Consider the following 20,289-nt stretch of genomic DNA (forward strand, 5'->3'; position numbering starts at 1 on the left):
TGCAATGCACCTTCCTTCCAACCTGTTTTCTCTGTGGAACAAACTTAATTTCTGTATGAGGAGGGAGGAAAAAAACCCCAGCTGCTAACATGAGATCCATGAGAAAGCAGCTGGTCCTGCAGTTTAAAGACTACTGCTCTGGTTGCAATAGCTCACGTTATTCTGGGATGTAGGTAGCAGGAACACGCGGCTAAGTGGCGGTAAGCAGTGCTGAATACAGAACATTACAATAAGCAGTCCTGTTGTGCTTTCCATACCCTCCAAAAAGCTAATCCTTTCCACTTCCTTGATAGAAAGTTATTAGCATTGTTACACTTTTTCACTGAAAGTAGAGCCAGGGATTCTTAATGAGACTTTATCATTTCTCTGAAGTCACCAAAAGCATCATTATTAAGACTGGGTTTGGAGTTGTGACAGTTGGCAATGTGCTGTCTCTGCTAAGCTTGGCACTGCAGATGCTTATATAAGGAGTTGCTTATATAGAGGGTGATTGTCCAGTAAATCTGTGCTGTGTTTTTTGCTGGAAACAGCTTTGAACTCTGTCTCACCACCTATTAGTAACTTACCACATGTTCAACTATGTCAAGTGCTTGGCTTCTCCATGTAGCCTTGGAAGTAAAGGATCCTCTGTCTTGCAAACTCTGGGAGCACCTGCTGGGAGGGAATCTGTCAAGTGCTGGAGGAACCTCAAAGGCTGATTTAGCCAGCCTTTATGTTGAAGGGAATCCCTTTCCACAAGCCACGCATTTTACATCTTAAATTTTGTTACAAGATCTGTTCTTGAACTTGTATGAATACTTTCATCCCCAAGAATTCCTGATTAAACAGTTTCTCCTGTGGAAATGAGGAATGAGTACGTTTGAACAGTTTTCTAATTTACAGGTTGTTTCGGATACAGACAGTGTACGTGCCTTTGGTAGCGTGATCAGGATTTCTACTCTGAAGTTTGCAGTGCAGTAGTGCAGGCACATGGCCTTGAGAAGGGAATGCTAGATAAGAGAAGGGCAACAGGGTTATGCCTTCTCAGTTTTTTGCCCTGCTAATTTCCAGACAGTCTCCAGATGCCACTTGTTTGAGAGTTAGAAAGTTGCTTTGCTAGGTGCTTTTAAATGCACACATGTGCACATACACACATGCATATGAAAAAAAATAGGCAACAAGATAACATTCAAGCATTTGTTATGAGAAGAAGCCTGTGATTCATCAGCACAATGAGGAGCTCTGTTTCATCTTTTAAAAGAAGACTGAACAATAAAGGGGTCGTGAAGTTGGATCTTGGCAATAGCTGTGGCCATGATCATGATTTAGATATTGTTTAGAAAACACCAGTGCTGTACCATTACGGGCTTCATAATTAGTATTGCTTAACATTTTTTTTTTTCACCTTTCAGGTTTATATTTTTAGAACAGACAGACGATCAGGCTCTCTAATAAAGATTTTTCAGGCTTCAGGAAAAAAGGTGAGCATTTATAAGTGTGTGTTTTCTGTTAAGAGGTGGTGGTGGGGAAATAATGGCAGAGTCATCACAGAAGTACTGGTGGCTTCTGGCTCTAGGAAGACCTGCCAACCTCAGAAGTACCGGAAGCTGGGAGTGTTATCATATTTTGTTATTTTTTCCAAGCAAGACACAGTTGCAGTCTTTAAAAACTTGCCTGGAACAGGGGAAAACTGCAAGGATATGTAGGTGGGTGGTGTTACTTGTATTTTAGGGCCTCTCCAAAATTTTACTTTACTGCACTAGCAGAATTACAGATGTCTTGAAAAGAAAAGACCTCCCAGTTCATCCAGGGCATCTGCTGTGTTTGATTACTTCCTGTTCATTTCTTTCCCTGTTGAGTTTTAAGTGTCCCTAAGGATGTGCTTCTGGCTATTCCTCAGCCTAATAAATAGAGCTATCAGGAGGTTTTGAGGTTTCAGCCAAAAACTTTCCCTTTTCAATTTGATTGTTTTGCTGTTATATATAACTTAACTAATCAAGTATTTACATCCTTCAAGTGTACTTCTAGGCTGTCATCTCCTTCATTCCCATTAGCATCTTCTTCTACAAATTCTCTAAAATCCAGTTGAGAATTTTATTTTAAAGAGAATGCTGTGCTGAATCGCCTTTTTTGTTGTTTGTTTGGTTGGTTTTTTTTGGTTGGATTTTTATTTGTTTTTGTTTGAGGTTTTGTTTGTTTTTGTTTTGTGGTAGAAACATAACCAGACCTGCTCAGCAATGAGCACTGCCTGGAAATAAGCTGTCACAAAATGCTACATCCTTCCCAGTGATGTGGAATTCATTATTCTGACATTCCTGTTAGATAGACGTTAACAGCAGGCCAGTTTCTTCCTTCCTTTTTTATTGATAGAGGCTGAACTAAGAAATCTAATGGAGACAGGAAAGAAGAAAATGCAAGAACCTTGTTACAAATGTTAAATATGCAAACTTCAGCACTGTGAACTCACCCATGCTGCAGACCTACCATGTTGCAGTTCATAGCCTTTCCCTGAAAACTGCCTGAATACATAGTGAAATGCATTTCATAACTTCTGTTCTTTAACCATGAGAAATTTCTTTTAAAACCATAGTGGATTAAAAAAATAAACAAATACAAATCCCTAAGGGAACTTTTGCTGCAAAATAACTGGATTCAAATGATGTTTGAGGTCTGACCTTAGTCCCATACAAGCACAAAAATCCTAATTAACAAACCGAAAGGCTATCCTTCACTTACCCCTGCCTGATATATTTAGCAACTTTTAAATCTTACAGACTGCACAGAATAGAGTTGCTGCTGCCCATCTTCTAGCATATCCAATAGCTGTGGCTCATGCATATAAACTTACAGGCATGGAAGGCAGTAGGTCAGAGATCTGCAATGAGGAATGTAAAAGCATTCAAGAAATGTGGTTCATTTTTTTGAACCTAAATAATGATTTCTTTAACCTCAGTGTTTCCTGCTTGGTAAACAGCTCACAGTTTCAAGTATGAAATGGTATCTTTCCCATTTTCCTGTGGGAGCTGCTTTTAATTTTGAGACTATGGTTTGTAGATGGTTTCAAAGAGTATGCCTTGTGTTACTTGAGCAGGAGTGGATGAAATAAGGGTGAATTATCATTCTTGCTTTTGGTTTCATTCATGTGTTTAATGTTGTTTGAAATTTGTAATGTGGGTGCTGGTTGGGAGAAGGTTAGCATTTAATGTTCACCCATATAAAAGCCCTTGGAATCAAATTAATGTATTTCCTAATTTTAAGAACTTAAGTTTATCAAGCAATAATAAGTGGAGATTAAAAGTGGCTGAGGTTTGTTGTGTATCAGCTGAAAAGCTTTTACTGAAGTTCTTGTTTCTGTATCAACTCACCTGCCTGGTACATAAGAGGAAAGGTTATGGTCAAGGCCCACAACTGGTACTTTTTTGATGGTGACTGATACAAATAGATAGAACTAGAACAAGGAAAGATAGTCCACAATGAAGAGTCAATTTTAGATACCTGTTTTTATGGATACCCCACCTCTTGCCTATTTTTTTCTTTTTTCCTTTCATTATCTCTTTAAGGTATCCCCAGATCGTCTGTGGTACCCAGCTTCAAGGACTGGGCATGAATAATCACTGCCTGGGTCTGGTTTGGGAAACTCATTTCACCCCTTCCTAGTTTTAAGCATTTGGCAAGAGAAAGCTAGTCTGAGAAAGCTCTTTAAGTGTCTCACTTAAGCATGACCCAGGTTATAACTCCTGTTGGTAGAACATCCAGGATGCACTGTAATAGTAAAGTGTTTTAATTCCTGCCAGAATTATTCCCAAAGCTTTCTCTGTAGGAGTGCTTGTCAGCGATAAAGCAGTAAGTCATGATGTGAAATTAAAAGAATAACCAAAACAAATAAAAGCCACGCCTTTATGATTTCCTCCTGTGTGTGGGCAGATACTGAATGCTTTGTTGTGACTCAACTTGGTTACAGATGGGCTCTTACTTTGGCTCCTCCTTATGTGCAGTTGATCTGAATTCTGATGGGTTGTCAGACCTGCTGGTTGGAGCACCTATGTTTTCTGAGATCAGAGATGAGGGTCAAGTCACAGTCTATCTCAACAGAGGAAACGTGAGTATGTACAGGAGATGACTTGGTAAGGGATGAGGGCATGGGTCTCGGGCAAAGTACCGCTTGTATTGCTCCAGCACTGCCTGGGGAAACTTGATGGCTCAAATAAATGGGGCTCTGGATGTCTCTAGCAGAGCATGAAGTCACAGGAAGACTCATCTGGTATGGTTTCCCAGACACCAGCCCACATTCATCACAGATCTGTGAACCTTTCGAGGAGGTCTGAGAAGGTGTCTGGTTTTTTGTTGAAACTTGGTGGCATTTGTGAATTTTGTGAATTTGCTGCCCAAACCAATTCAGAGTCAGTAGCTTTGACTGAGCTTCCTTTGTGGTTTTGGTGGTCACGAAGACCTAGAACACAATTTAGAACACAAATGTCCAGGGACTGAGGAAGAGAAGAGAAACCAGAGATTGAATTAATTTTACTTTTATAATATGACCCATACTCAGACTTTAGGGGAAGTTCTTATTAGCTGGTACTGTGGATTTCACCTGACGTAACAACAGTCTTGGAAAAGTCTGAATTTTCTTGCATTGTTAAGACCCTGGTTAAGGTTTTTTTACATATTATTACATATTTTACATATTATTAAATACTTAATATTCAGGTCCCAAAGCTGCTGTCTCAAAGGAGAAGTTATTATGGACTCAAATTAAATTCTTTGGCTTCATCAGTACTTTGTGAACATTAAGTTTGTTCATGCTAGACTTAAAATTCACCAGAAGTCCAAGCATTTAGGAGACTTCACAGATGTTTTTGGTGTAATTTTATTTTCTATTATCACTCCTTTAAATGAGCTTTACTTTTTCAGTTTTATTCATGGGAGGTTCCCCCTCTTATGTTGCAGTGTTGCTGCTGGGTCCTCAGGATTGGGTCCAGAATGCCGAAAATAAAATAGCCAATATTTCCTGCTCCCAGTGAGAGCATAAACGAGTTAATTTATATATTCTATAGAATAGTCAGGAAGCTAGTATGAGTTTCTTATACTCCTGCACGAAGAATTACTTCTATGAACAATGACTTGCAGGACTGGGAATTTTATTTTGGATTTTGGACATTTGAAACTTTTTTTTATTCTGCAATCACAGGTTGCTTAACAGGTTGTTGCAGAGGATCAGAGAAAACTGCATTATAAAACAAGCATGTACAGTGATGTTACATTTAAAATGTTTATGTTTTGCCCTTTCCTGTGAGGACTGCAAAGAATTTAGTTGCACATACAGGCCTGCCTGTCTCCTCTCTGTTGTGTTTTATTTTCATTATGTGGGATTTTCTTAAGTCAGCAACTCCCCATAGCCAAGTAAAAGATTTTATTACATGTTCCAAAGGGCAGTTTATTCTTATTCACAAAGGAAGCAAAAACAAAACAAAACAACCTTGAGGTGGGTACAGACTTGGATTGTGTAACTAAATTTTGTTTTCTTGTGGAAATGTTCCTTTCCCCCTGAGGGAAGACTCAAGAAACTAAAGCTTATGTATCTGACCAGAAGGTGGGTGGGCAAGAAATACCGGGGCCATATAAGGCTTCTCACGACATAGGAGTAAAAAGCTACTTAATTCTGAACTTTCCTCTGTCTCTTTATTTCATTAAATCTCTTTCCTTATTCTTAATTTCAGAAGGCTTTTTGGGGACTTTGCTTTGATCCTTTTGTCCCATACTCAAAATGTTTTTAAATCCAATTGTCAAGTGTTCTTTGCTTAGAGGAAAATACTCCTTGACTCAGTGAGTTTAGCTGAATAAGTCTGGACTGAGGATTTCACTCCTCAGATGTAATTTGCCAGTAGCAAGCTCTGGGCAGTTCCATTTTCACCATCTGGAAACTTTCATGGGTTCACCAATCCCCATGACTGCATTTAGTTACATCTGAGTTACTGTTTAGTTAATTTAGCATTTTAGTTATATCAGCCATGTGCTCTTTCCCCCTTTCTTTCCTGCCCCTTTTAAAACTAAAACCCAGAAGGTTTAAAACCCAAATAAATGAGATTCCTAGACTCCAGCTAATCTGAGTGCAATGAGGGTGAGAGGCAGGCTGGAGCTGTGCCCCAGGTACTTCTCCCAGCACAAGGGCATCTTCCAGGGGGAAGGCTTACCTCTCCCGGGAATCGCACCATTTCCCTGACCCTCTTTTATTTCTTGCCTGCCAGGGAGTGCTGGAAGAGCAGCTCATCTTGGATGGTGACAGCGCTTATAATGCACACTTTGGGGAGAGCATAGCTGCCCTTGGTGACATTGATGACGATGGCTTCCCAGGTCAGTGTAATTTCCTTCGTGGCCGTTTCTCCGTCGGTGCCAGCAAAGCTGGTGTCACTGCCGGTTCTGCCTGGCTGAGTGCTGCGTGGCATCTATTGCTCCTGCAGATCTGACCAGCACCTGGGTTCAAACTAAGGATAAATGAATGTGCCTGTGGAGGGTTTGTGTGTGCTAAAGCCTTTTGTAGCTGACTGTTCTTGATGTTAGTTTACTCCTTGTCTGTGCAGGTCAATCTCATCGACACACCTCAATCTCATTAATTGCTTTACTTTCCATGCTGTTGTATTTTCTTTTTTCCTGTGTGATTTATAAAGGGCTTAAGATACCCACACCCCAGAGAAAACAGAAACCTATGTCTGACTTCTTTTTTCTTTCTTATTTCCTTATGTTTTCAAGCCTTTCTGGTTTTGTTGACATAGTCTCATTTCTTATCATGTAGTGTAATTAAGAAGTAGCTTCTCACTCCTGATAGAGTATACTCTATAATTTCTCTCCTTTTCTTTGTGCTCCCTCTGCTCCTTCCTCAGCCCTCTCAGCACGAGACCCCGTGCTGTGATAGCAATAGGTGAGAGCAAAGTTTTGATGCTGGCACCTTTTCTGACCTGGTTTCTGGCAGTGCAGATTAAGGACTTCTAAACAAAGGCCAGCTATGCCTGGATTTATTTCTTTCAGGCCACTCAGGGCACAGTATCCCAGTAAGCCTAACTCAGGCTCGTTGCAGGTTGCTCTCACCAATAGTGGACAGGCTGTTCCTCTGTATTTGGACATGCATTTGTGTGTTCTCGCTGCTGCTTGTAGGTCAGTTGTGGTGATGGGGGGACTGCAGAGGGAGTTGAATCGGTCCATGGGTATGAAGCAACTGTGAAAAGCTTAATTTTAGTAGCCACATAGTCAGTATATCCAGCTAGAAGTGGAGAACAGGAGGTGGGATCATGCTTTCCACAAGAGTTTGCAGTTACATTGGATCAAATGTGCTTTGAAAGTGGACCCTCAGCAGTCTTCTTCTCCTCTTGCCTATCCATTTAATATACACAGCCTCTTTGTGGAGCCTTGGATTTTCAACATTTTTTTTTTTTTTTAATGTAGTGCTACAGTAATTATTTTGCCAGTCTTGTCCTGGTTCGCAAAGCTGATGTTCCTATGGGTTGGAGATTTTGTTGTGAAAGGTTTCTACAATAACTTTTTGAGTGTGGTTGCTGGTTAATAAACACACATAACAGCACATGTTTCTAATTAGCCACAACATCTGATTCTGTGAAACATAGCCACATGTGTGTACAAATTCATATATATTTGTGTATTTTTTAAGTTTATCTTAACATGAGCTTTTAAATAAATCAAACAAGTTTCTTTCTACCTAGGTTCACAGGAGCTGCTGATCTTCTTTGTCACAGGGATCTGTTTTCCTATGGATAGCTGCATTCTAAAATTGGGAAAAAGTTGGATTAGTGGGATGGATTGTGAAATGTTTATAATCTATCCTGTTTTACAGATGTTGCCATTGGAGCACCTAAGGAGGATAACTACATAGGAGCAGTGTACATTTACCATGGGGATGCCAAGGGTATTATACCTCAGTACTCTATGGTACGTGACACTCCCATCTACAACACCTTTCTGAAGTCACTCGCCCAGGGCATGCAGAAATAAACCATACCTAAGGGTTCTGAAGGGGTAGCCTCGTCATAACTCAACATCCTTTTCTCAGCCTTGGTTTGAAGATGGCTTCTCCCAAAGTTTGTCTGTATCTATGCTAAAGGGTAACATTCTGTTAGTCAGGAGGTGTTTTCCACATTCGACAATATGTCTCAAGGCGATTCTTGGGAGCCATTCCCCCGACCCCCTTATTGTGAAGTGAAATCTCGTCTGGGATATGCTATAGCATCTTGTGCAGGGATGACAGTGCAATTTAGCTGCTGTAGGCAGGCAGTAGAGATGATAAATTTATGCTCCTGCTGCCCAACATGTGTCCGCTAGTCTCTCTCTAGCACATTTCTTTGTTCAGAGAGCCTGAATCTTCCCTCCCTCTGTGTGTTTGAAGTTCTGGTTGTTTTGTTTTGTTGCTGGGTGGGATCCTTCACAGTAAATCAATTTAAGCAGAATTAAAGAGTTTAGTGGTTATATTGGAGACTCTTTTAACAGACCATAAAAGTTTAGTCCTTCTTCCTTTTACCATGGATGTGGCATGCACTGCTTTTATGAAAAAAAGGAAGTGACTCTTTAGTACATTTTATAAGTATTCATAATGTGTGGCATGTGGTGGATTCTGCCCATTTTTTGCCAAGAGCTGCTGTTTGGGAGGTTCTTCTCTGGCTGTTGAATATCTTAGAGCTTTCAAGCTCTTGCTGAAAAGGATGGGGTTTTTTGATTTTTTTTTTTTTTCATTCATGGGAAAATGTTACATTTTCTAAGGAGGACAGATCATCAGGGTGGGAAGCAACACATCCTGTTTGTGATCTCTCCCTCCCTGCTGGAACAAGGCCAGCAGACACAGCACATGCATCTCCATTTGGTCAGTGGGAAAACACCCAGCTCAAGAAGGTGGCAGGGTATGGTTGTTTACCCTTGATACCATTCCTACGGTTGGTTGTTCCATGTCCTGAGGCAGCCAAGAGGGCACCACTTACAGGCAGTATCTCTGTACTATTTCCCAGTATCTGCTGCAGGGCACTGGACAGACCACCAGTTCATGTTCTGTGTGCAACCAAAACTGCACAACAGCTTCAGCTCTCGACCTACCTGCCCTGAATTTGAACCCAGGGGTGAAAGACTTTTTGTATCTTATTACTATATTGCTGATCCATCTCAATGCTGTGGATTTCCTTTTTTAAATAAGCTGCGAGAGGTGGAGGGGGGGACCCTGCAGGGTGTATATTTTCACCCTTTTCATTTTGTAAGCTCTTCCTGTCCTGCCTTTCCCCCTGCCACTTTCCCACTTGTCTTCAAGTTGCTGATCAGTGTAGTTCTGTGTGCCTTCGTCAGCTGTAGTGGCTGCTATTAGCAGAAGCAGCTTATTGGCTTTGTGCCCTGCTGTTTTCATTCATGGTCCTTAAAAGCAGAGCAGCATTATACCTTTGCCTTCTGGGCTGTAAGAGCCACAGATGTCTTCTGAGGTGTTTGCAGGTGGGATTTACCACCCTAACTGGGACCCCTAAAAATGTGAAGCAGGTGTAATATGGGTATTCCAGTTGTCAGTCTTACCTGCCCATGAGTAGGAACACTGTTTTCCCATTAAACTAACTGTCAGGATATCTTTTTTCCCTTCAACTTACATTTTTTTTCCATAAATTTCATACCTGACCTTTTGTCCAATGTTACATTCTTTTACGGGAGGGCCAGGAAAAGTTGGTTGCATGTCACAAGCTGTGAAGCACCACCAGCAGCCTCTAAATGACTTCATGGAACAGCTTTCCTCTGTCCATACCTTCTGCAGTCAGAAGGTAATTTGAGTCCAGGTCTTGCATTGGTGGCACAGCATAATACATGAAAGCTATGAGCATTCTGATTACGTTCTTAGAAAAGGAGATTTTGATGTACTAATGTGCTTCAGACAAAGGCATTAACAGTGCAAAGAATTTAGAGAAAGTTTTTGTGCTAGTCATTAAAAAAAGAAACTATGTTAGAAGTTGGGGAGGCAGAAATGAGATTCAACTTCCAAACTGACAGAAAATACTTAATATCTAATGGAAACTGGAATTTCCAAGTGGCATGAAAATTAATCATTTTGACTTTGAGTACGCTAGCAAACTTTGTGAAAAGAAATGGTTGTGTGGGATTTTGTGTTTCAATTAATCATTAATTTTGGCAAGATGCTCCTTGAAACTTTTATTCAGGGAAACTAAGGCAATGCAAAAAAAACCAGACAAAATAATTAATCTCTTGAGTGCAGTTAAATTTTCTCCCTCTGCAGAAAGAAATCTGTTTGATGTGTTCTTTATTCTGCTTGGATCCTCATGAGGATTGTTATGCAGGTGTGTTTTTCAATCCAAGTCAGTGCTGGCCTCCTACTAGCCCAGGGCAGAAGGGTTTCCTGCAGTTGACAGCCTTCCTGTTCAGGGCTGCCTCAGTGAAGTGACAAACTGCAGGTGTGCGGCACTTCCAGCCCGTGGAGAAGAGACCCAGTGACCGTGAAAACCATGCTTGAAGGTTTTCTTTTGTTTGGTGGGGTTTTTTTGGAGCATTCTATGTTACTGAATAATTCCACTTGTGTTGTTTCCACTGCAGAAGCTGTCTGGGCAAACAATAAACCCAAAGCTGCGTATGTTCGGCCAGTCCATATCAGGGGGAGTTGATATGGATAGCAATGGTTATCCAGGTATGTATGCTGCTCTGTGGGAGCACGGGGAAAACAAAGCAATAGGCCCAGAAAATAGCAGAGCTAGGTTGTTTCCAGGTTGCTGGTCCCTGGCATTGCAGATGGTCAGTGAAGCTGGGCTGCTTTTTCCCTTTCTCTTCTACTAGAAACTCCTGATAAAAATTCTAGGCAATTACTTAATTCAGGTGTTTTGGCAGCTACAGTGATTGAAGATTCAGTGTCTGGACCAAGGTTGCGAGTTTCTTGGAAACTGCTCAGTCAGGATGGCAGTCTTAAAATAAACCAAAAAGCAGACAATAATGTAGTAGTGTTAATAAAAATCAAACAACGAAGCAGAGGTGAAGTAACATCACAGACCTAATCCTCCAGTTAAAATGCTTATGACATAATGATATTTGAAGTGGCCAAGTGGCTAAGTCAGAAAAACATGCTCTGTAGTCTAGCAACTGATTTGAAAGAACTGAATTCCATGTCTCCTTTGTAACGGTCTCAATGTTACAAAAATTTCAGATATGACTATTGGAGCCTTCCTGTCAGACAGTGTGGTACTTCTGAGGTGAGATGACTGTATTTTTCATTCATTGTTGTCTTCTTTTTCTTTGCTTTCTCTGTATATCTTGTATGGTCTTAAGCCCAACCAAGTAACCACTCAAGTTTTCTCCCTGGTTTATTGTGGCCAGAAGAAGCAAACTTTTTAAGCAAACCCTTAGACATGAATGGGGTCAAAGAATGCACAGTCTAATTTAAACAGCAGAGTGAGGGGTGACAATACGTAGGACACCCAGGCCTATGAAGAAAAAGAGTTGGAGCCAGAGGGAGCTGTGTTGAATCTCAGTGCAAGGTCGCTCCCAACTTGTGAGAAGGCTTCTTTATTATTTGTACATTTATATAAAGTAAATAAATTGTGATTTAAGGGAACGCAGTTGAGCAAAAAATGAGCTGTGTATGATGCCAGGACGTAATTTTGCAAGTTATAATGGGATGCTGAATGAAATAAGAGTCTTCAGGGAAATGAAATACGGATATATTTTCAGTGCACGCAGGAATTGGGCTGTTTCAAGTTTATGAGTTAAGTGCAATTGCTTGTTCCGTCTGATAGAAAGAGGTGGGATGTCATGGTTCACCAAATTATCCAGATAGAGAGTTAGAGTAGGAGTGAGCTTGAGGTGCACAGACCTGGGCAAAAGAGGTTTTTTGACAGTAGGTCTGTTGTTACACTTGTTAATATTTAATAAAAGAAATCCTTTCAATACTTAGATGTCATTAGGAATAGAAATCACTACTAGGAACTCCAGTATCTTAATGGAAGAGACAGGGATGTGGTGATTCTGGTAAGGCAAATGCTGCTGCAGAACAGATGTGCCAGCTCCTTCCTGTTCAAAGCAGGAAAAACTTGTCTCTGTTTCCGTTGGAATCAGTTACACAAAAGAAAAAGAAAAAAAGCAAAGGAAGGGGAAGAAATACCCTTGATGATCAGAATGGCAGGTGGGCAAGTCTTCTGAACAGCATGATGACCTCTGGCCATGTTTTCAGTCATGCTTGTGCATTTCTGAGAAAATTAGTGTATTACTGGCTGGCCTTGTGGGCAGCCTGATTAATTGCTGCTACTGCCAGTTTCCAGTGTGTCCCTCTTGTTGTTAAGATTCAGATTAGGATAAAGAAATGAGCTTTTTCTTCTCCTCCTCTTACCCCTCCCACTTTTGTGAAGTCCTTTAGCCAAAACCAACAAATGTTTTGCCAAGTGATATTTAAAGACTTTGGTGGAAGCCTTTGGCGACTTGGGGCAGATCATCAGCATTGTATTGCTCACATGTGTATGGCCCTTTGACAGATGCACTGGTTGTTTTTTTTTTTTCCCAGTGAATAGCCAAGTGAGATGACATAAAGGAAAAATCAGACAGTGCATCATAGCTAGAGAAATATTTTTTTCTGAGAGAAATATTTTTCTAGATCAGCTATAGCTCTTACTCTTTTATGTCTCCCTAAACATTCAGAAAAAGTGTTTTTCTCGTGGGTGTGAAATGACTGCTCACTCCTTTTTCTCCTTCCCCCCCACTGCATATATTTCTAGGGCTAGCATTTATCTTCATCCTCCATCTCAAAATGTGAACTTGCACTGTTATTTCAGGCTGTGGTAAAAGAGTCTGAGCAGCTGACTTAGAGATTGATGGTGTAACCACAGCCCCTGCTCTCTTCTCCTTCCTCTCCCCTGCCTCTCAATTAAGTGGCTTGTGGAGTGATGGTTCTGAAGTGGTTTACAAGCTCTGGCCTTGCATGGCTGTTGGGACTACCCTGGACCTGAATCTGCTGGTTGCTGCACATTTTTTTTTACTCTTGTAGTTGGTTTTGGAAGAACATGTACATGTACATGTTGTACAGAATTGAAACCAGGAAGAATAACACTGAATTTTTGGGCTGAAGTCCTGGGCTGGAGATGGCTCAAGAGAGTCTGGTTTTCTGGGCTGCTGGATCTTCTGTGTTGTGTGAAAGAGGAAACTGTTGAGGAATACGTTCAGTAGGTATCTCAGGCACAGCTGCAGTGTGAGCTGCAAATTGAGCTCTGGGTGGTGTGAGCCTGAAGCAAGAGGCTGGGAACCGCTGACTCTTTGCATAAGAAGAGCCATGGGGACCTGTGGCACAGCCAGGGGAGCAGATACTGGGAAACACAGCAGGAGAGGAGACTCAGGAGGGAAGAGCAAGGAGGAGTGAAGACTTGCTTGGAGTCTGAGAGTATAAAAACCCAGGGGTCCTTTGTTCTGGATCCCTCCTCAGAGGCACCAGCTTGAGCTGTTTCTGTGTTACTCTGCTGTGAATAAATGGCTTTATGGAACTGTGGGAAACGTGGTCTGGCTACGTGAGGGTGGTGTGTGTAGGGAGTCACTGGAGCCACCAAAGCAAAAGGGCTTTGGTCTCAGCAGTTAAAATCTCTGGTGGTGTGAGTGTGACTCTGTGAGTGCCTCCTGAATGGTCAGACAGGGAAGTTTCCTTACAAGACACACGTGGGCCTTAAGGCACTCAGCTTGCTCTGCGGTTCCAGGAGTAGTGGTAGCAGTAACCTGGTGCTGGAGTTACAAGGGTAGAAAGCTTTCGTTCACAGTGCACTGGGTAACTCCTGAAACACAGTTTGGCAGTGTGAAGAGTATTCAATCCTTGCCACTTGGCAGGAGGGAATTAGCCAAATGTCCCTCCTCCAGAAAACATGAGTGTCGTGTCTGTTGTCCCTCTCAGACCATCAGAAAAATTATATAGGAATCCATCTCCTACCCTTGTGCTCCCTCCTTGACTTTCAGGTCACAAATTTGACTGTAGACCATTCTGTGGAAACCTATGATCTCTTCCTACCTGTCCCTGAGCATCCAACATGGTTAGCAACCAGTCTTATTTGCATGAATTGTTGTTCTTGTTTGCTGTTCTACTAATTTTGTTATCCTCTTCAGTCATCAGCTAGGCTTTATGCAAATTTGGTGGAGATGATGATGATTATTATTATTATTACACATTACTGGTTTCCCTAGTTGCCTGCCTGCAGTCTGTATCCAAGCAGTGAACTTCAAGCTGCTATTACTCTTTTAATTTAAATGCTAGTAGTCCTTACCAGCTTGGTCAAGTGCTAGTTTGTTTTTTTTTTACAGTTCAAATGTACTCTCTTATTTTTCCTGTCTGCCTGAAATTGTGTAGTTTACCAAATTTACTTTCTTTTCCTTTGGCTTAGAACTTCCATCTGGTCACTCAATTCTACTTCTTTTTTGATCTCCAGATCCAGGCCTGTTATTACCGTGGACATCTCCATTTTCCTGCCTGTATCTATCAATATCACAGCTCCTCAGTGCCACGATGGCTTGCAGCCGGTGAACTGCCTCAATGTCACAGTGTGCTTTCGCTTCAGCGGCAAGCATGTTCCTGGAGAAATAGGTAAGGTACCTGTGCCAGCCCTGGGCAGGGCCACAGTAACAGGTTGACCTGGAGTCAAGGGCTCTCTTTGCAGTCAGCAACAGAGCTTTTATGAGAAATAAGTGGTTTCAGTGTGAACTTGAGGTATACAATTCCGGAAAGTTGGAGGCTCAAGAACTTCCTTGGGCACGTTTTGACTTTCTGATGAGGCTGATGTAATACCGATGCAGTTTCTTCCTCAGTGAAAGAAGGGAAGTGTGTCCATAGGCTTGCTACAAGGATAGAGAACACAGCCTTCCAAGTTCATATTCCTGGTTTACCTCTTGATAGAGAATACATTTCTGAAGCCATATCTTCCATCAGTGTTATCAGAAAGCATACAAAAGATTATTTGCTCTGGATTAATACTTTTTGCAAGTTTACAAGGAGCTCTTGAAAAAGACATGAGAAAATGGTTTTCTATGCATGAGTTTACCTGTCTGTAAAATGACTGTAAATAGCCCAATCTTTTACTGATAACAAGAATATCTTCCAGATTAGTTAATCTCTGTAAAACACATGGAGTTGGTGAAGTGAACGGAATTGTGTAACATGTAATTGTGCAAACCTTTATGTCTTGGCTCTGTTAAAATACTGCTTATGACTTTTATGTCCCGATGTTTACAAGTCTTAGATATTGTGTGAAGCTGTATGGGACAGATACAGCATTTCTAAATATTTTAAGGCCTGAGTTAATTTAGTTCATGATGTCGCGCTTTAGGAATGGCAGAGGACTAGCACTGTGCTGTTCAGGGAAGATGTCTCAGCCTCACAGCACGCTCTGTCTTGACAGTGAGCTGGGGAAAGCAGTGCCTCCTCCTGCTCTGTGCTCTGCCTTTTTGAGCAGGTAGTTGAAAAGGGTGAGTTGCATCTGTGCGACCCAGCATGCAGAGCCTGCTGCAGTATTTTGGTTTTAAGTAAGTCAGAGAAGGAAAAGGCTTCTTGCTGCTACTTCTGCCATTCACGTGGGGTGAGAACTACAAGCAGCTTGTCACTCTCACCTGAACAGCTCAAAACAATGGAGTTACCAAATGTAAGGTTCCTGTCTATTCTATCACACTGATGCAACTGAGAATTGAATTTCTATTTTTGCATTTTTTCCTTCTCTTAGATGACTCCAAGCAGATAAATACATGCTTTGATAAAGTATTTTTTGTACTGCCTGCTACTCTTCAATTAAGAAAACGCATTTCTGAGGGTTCTGAGGGGATTATTAATTCCTCTCTGAAAATCACCAGATAGATTTTCTGAATATCTAGGTGGTCTTGTGTTCTTGAAGTACTGTTTCAAATGTTTCCTTTGCTTCAATTTTGTAACTCTGGACCTGTGACTAAGAAGTGATCTTCCTTTTTTCCCGATCTAAATATCTGTTCCCCTCGTTTGCAAAAGATCCATCTTCCTGTTCATCATGTCTTGTAAGAGCTGTTGAATTTCCCTGTGTTGTCATACAGACTGTACTTCTAAAGATTTATTGTGGTGAAAGCACATAAGCATCTTCTTTGGCGAGCAACATCCATCTCATTACTAGGAATTTTTTTACTATTAAGCAGATTATTATAAAACTTCCAATCATTGTTCTTTCATACAGTGCTTGTAACAAAGTGATTTTTCTTGAAAACATTGCAACCAGAACTATCTGACTGTATAAAATCCCTTCAGGGTATGATTTGGATAAAATATCTCAAATGAGCTTTCAGTTAGTAATCTAACAGTCAGACCATTTTAATTATGTTGCAGTTGAAGAATGTCAATTAACAAAGGGTGGAACAAATAATGGAAATATTGTAATGGTTCCTCTCCTGCGTGGTTAAATATGGGGGGAAAAAGCCCTGGAATATCCCTGTTAATGCATGGTTGTCCAGTTCAGACTCTGAAAGGCATATGGAAGTGTTAAAATGCTATGCCAGAATTTTATGGCTAAAAGTGTTGGGATTGGGATTATTTCATCTTTGGGTGTCTGGGGGCAGTCAGTAAAGTCAGATGGCGAGAATGTGGTGGTCATCCAGAAAGTCACTCCCCCAGGGCTTGTCAATGTGAATACTTGAGATTGCTGCTTACTGGTGAAAAGCTGGGCATTTGTCTTGCTTTTGGGCAGCTGACATTGGTCATCTACTGCATAATGTTTAGAAAGTCAAGCTGAACATGTGGGCAGCATTCTTCTGTGGCAAATGTGTGCCCTCAATGCTGATTTGAATGTGTGGCTACTTTGTTAACTGGCATGTGATGGAAAGTCATCTTCATCTAGCACTACCTCACACCTGAATATAAACGTTCCCCATCTTTTTTTTTCTTCTTCTTCTTTTTCTAGTGGGGCTTGTAAGCCTGTTGCTCATGAAACAGCTCTCTGGGGTTCTGTGTTTATTGGCACTGCTTGATACTACCAATGACAGTACAGTTTCCATTAAATTGTTTCTTTCAGGCTATGGTCTTCAGAAGTATGAATTTATTGCTGAAATGTTTTTGTCTGAACCAAGAGCCATGGCCAAGGGAAACGTGCTCTGCACTGCATGCCATACATTGCCTCAGTGCTTACTGGAGAGTTGAGTGTCTAGCTGTATGTCCACTGACAGAGACCGCCTCCAGTATGTCTTGCAATTAGGATTTTCCTTGATTAAAAAAAAAAAAACAAAAACACAACAACAAAACAACAAACCGAACTCCATCACAAAAGCACAACAAAATGCAGCAAAGACCCCTTGCTGAAGTTTGGTATGGTAGACCTCAGTCCAGGAACGTGTAACATTTACACTAATAGTTTCTAAAATTCTGGCTTAAAAAAAGTTTACATTATGGGGAGCATTTTATTTGACATCAGTCATTTAGGACTTAAAACATTAATAAAAGCCAAAGCAATAATTTGGCAAGTACCCTACGTATGTAGTGAATTGGCACAGGAACTGGTGCTATCTGTCCTTTACAAAGGTTATCAACAAATTAAGCTCTTTAGTAATGAGCCAATCTCAGGGTACTGGGACAGGCTCCTCAGGGAAATGGTCACAGCAGCAAATAGAGTTCAAGAAGCGTGTGGACAATGCTCTCAGGCACATGGTATGACTCTTGGGGGTGGTCCAGTGCAGGGTTAAGAGCTGGATCCTTGTGCCTCCCTTCTAGGTCAGCATATTCCAGGAAAGCATAATGGTTACTTAGGAAGACAAACACCGTCACTCCAAACGTTCCCACCTTTGTCCTTCTTTCCCCTACTCTAAATATTGAACATGATGTCATATGGTATGGAATATCCCTTTGGTATGTCCCAGCTGTGTCCCCTCCCAACTTCTTGTGATCCCCTAAGCCTGCTCACTGGTGAAGCAGTGTGAGAAGCAGAAAAGGCCTTGATACAGTGCAGAGCATTGTTCAGGAACAACTAAAACATCCCTGTGTTATCAGCACTGTTTTCAGATCCAAAGCATAGCCCCTTACTAGACATGGTGAAGAAAATTAACTCTATCCTAGCCAAAATCAGCACAGTACTTCAATTAGCGGGTAAGTTTTCTTCTGAACACAGACACATCCAGTCACATAGCAACCGATTGTGTCAAGCTACCTATCCTGTAGAACAGCAGGAAACAAGATTTACAAAGAGACAGCTCATAAGTTTTGGGATATGTCTTCTATACACTGCCAGGGATGTGTAACATGTAAGAGGGCACTGCTGAGTGCGAGGCACTGACCTCTAGTTAAGGTATAAATGCTAAGATGACTGCAAATCAAAGAAAACAACTGTCAGGAAATGGCATATCATGGTTTACATTTGCATAGTTTGTGTTGTTTTAGGAGGAAAATGAACTTGAGGCTGCTGCTGTTGTTTGTGTGGTTTTGTTTTTTCTGTTAGCAACATAGTTTAAGCATCTTCTGGGGGTTTGTGTGTTGTGGGGTTTTTTTGTTTTGTTTGGGGTGTTTTGGGGTGGTTTTTTTTTGGTGTTAAATGTACATATCTAGATGTATTCTTACACACCATTTCCTGTGGGAAGGATGGGCTGGGAATAATAGTAACACGAAATGTGGGAGTACGTTAGTAATTGGATTTGGTTTTATGTAGCAACGGGAAACTTAGTGATTAATTTCGACCTTGCAAGGTTTGACCTTTTTTCAAGCACACTAGGAGGCAACAGGGTCCATTGATAGGTGGCTAGAAAATAACTATTGTTCACTGACATCCTTTGTTTTCTTCTACTTCCTTTTTAAAACAGGTTTGAATTATAACTTGACTGCTGATGTGGCAAAGAAGGAAAAGAGCCATCAACCCAGAATTTACTTTGTGACTTCTGGAGAGGCAGCAGGGCAGATCACAGAGAAGTTACAACTGTCGTATATGCAGGAAAAGTGCGAGCATTACCTAGCATATGTCAAGGTCAGTTCATTCCTGTCCTTGTGTTGACCTTATTGCAATTCCACTACTTAAAAAAAAATATTCAGCCAATTAAAGTTGTGCTGCTCGGCCTCAGATGTTTCATTTCCTGACAGGTGGATGAAACTTTTTGGGTGGAAGCTCAGAACTTCTTCCTTGGCATGATTTGTCACTCTTAGCAGTATCAGGCCTTCAAGACCTGATGCCAGGAAAATGTATTTTATTTATGTTTGATCAGGCAGAGGGAGTTTCTTTCTTCTTTTGCCTTGAGTTGTTGCTACATGTGCTATATCCAAGGAGGCGGTGTTTTGTTTTGGCAGGAGCAGCAGGTTTAGTGTTTAGTTTTGTGTAAAGTCTGACTACACTAGAGTTTGCTGACACACTGTGCATGAAAACGGCAGAATAACGTGGGGTGTGCAATGAAGTGATTGGGCTCTTGGATTTGGGGAGCCCTGTGAATTTAGCTGGGCTTGAAAGCAGCGGTGGGTTAACTTAATTTCACCTGTGTCATGGTCCTAGGGATACAGGGAGTGCTTTCTAGACCTGCTGAGACACAGAAAAGTTCAAATGTGGAAAGAAAAGCAACAGACTCTTCATCTAGGGCTTGCTAGGGCTGTAATTATCTTCACTGGGCAGCTGTTGTTAAAGAAATGTCACCCAACTGCCATTTTGTTTTCCAAGTAAGCACAGCAGTTTTATTCTATGCTAAAAATTCATAGAATGGATTTTAAAATTATAGAGAAAGGACATTTATCTTTCAAACAACGTATGTCTTACAAACATTAATCTGTATCACCATTCCTTGTGTACCCTCCTTACTGAAGGGCTTAAACCCATAGATGAGTGTGACTCAAATTAGATGGATATCACTCGACACACATTTGGAGAATACAGCATGTCCAGATTTCCTAAATGTCTAAACTTTTCCAGCAAGCCTCTTTGTACTTAAAAACCGTGAGAATGGGAGATAAAAATAATCCTTTGACTTTATCAACATTTTATGCATGGCTATTGAGAGAAAATAAAATAAATAAAGGGACCAAGGAGGAAACGCTGTCCTGTTGTGTAGATCTCAGGGAAGAGACTAGATGTCTTCCATGACTTTTTGTTTCTGAAGAGCCTTTGCTTCTGCTGTGGAAAAGCTTGTTAAAGAAAACATAGACCTAAGAGATTACCGTTACTTAGAAAGTATGCCTCTGAGTTTACTAATTCTGGTCTTTCTCCACTGAGCACATCTGGTTAGACTTCAGTGTATTGAGTTTGTGTGAAAAGGAGCCATATGCCTTCCTATCTTAATCCAATAACCCAATAATTACTTCTTTCATGCTAGCTCTTCTTGTAGTTTTTGGATACTACACAGAATTCA

The 20,289-nt window shown here is 41.1% G+C and overlaps 1 protein-coding gene across 1 annotated transcript in view; it reads left to right on the forward strand.

Moving 5' to 3' along the window:
- The window catches only part of ITGA9 (integrin subunit alpha 9), a gene marked incomplete at its 3' end in the record, with an annotated part of 151,310 nt that overhangs the window by 27,283 nt on the left and 103,738 nt on the right, over positions 1-20,289 (forward strand). Inside the window, exons 8-15 of the mRNA XM_027900592.1 lie at positions 1,392-1,460; positions 3,941-4,078; positions 6,225-6,330; positions 7,823-7,917; positions 10,555-10,645; positions 11,156-11,201; positions 14,403-14,557; positions 18,766-18,926. Coding sequence (XP_027756393.1) covers positions 1,392-1,460; positions 3,941-4,078; positions 6,225-6,330; positions 7,823-7,917; positions 10,555-10,645; positions 11,156-11,201; positions 14,403-14,557; positions 18,766-18,926 — 861 coding nt within the window. The remainder of the gene's footprint in view (positions 1-1,391; positions 1,461-3,940; positions 4,079-6,224; positions 6,331-7,822; positions 7,918-10,554; positions 10,646-11,155; positions 11,202-14,402; positions 14,558-18,765; positions 18,927-20,289) is intronic.

This window comes from Empidonax traillii, unplaced genomic scaffold (genome assembly GCF_003031625.1).
Source record: "Empidonax traillii isolate 1590-97213 ecotype Southwest subspecies unplaced genomic scaffold, ASM303162v1 scaffold741:size898883, whole genome shotgun sequence".
Taxonomy (NCBI): Eukaryota; Metazoa; Chordata; class Aves; order Passeriformes; family Tyrannidae; genus Empidonax; species Empidonax traillii.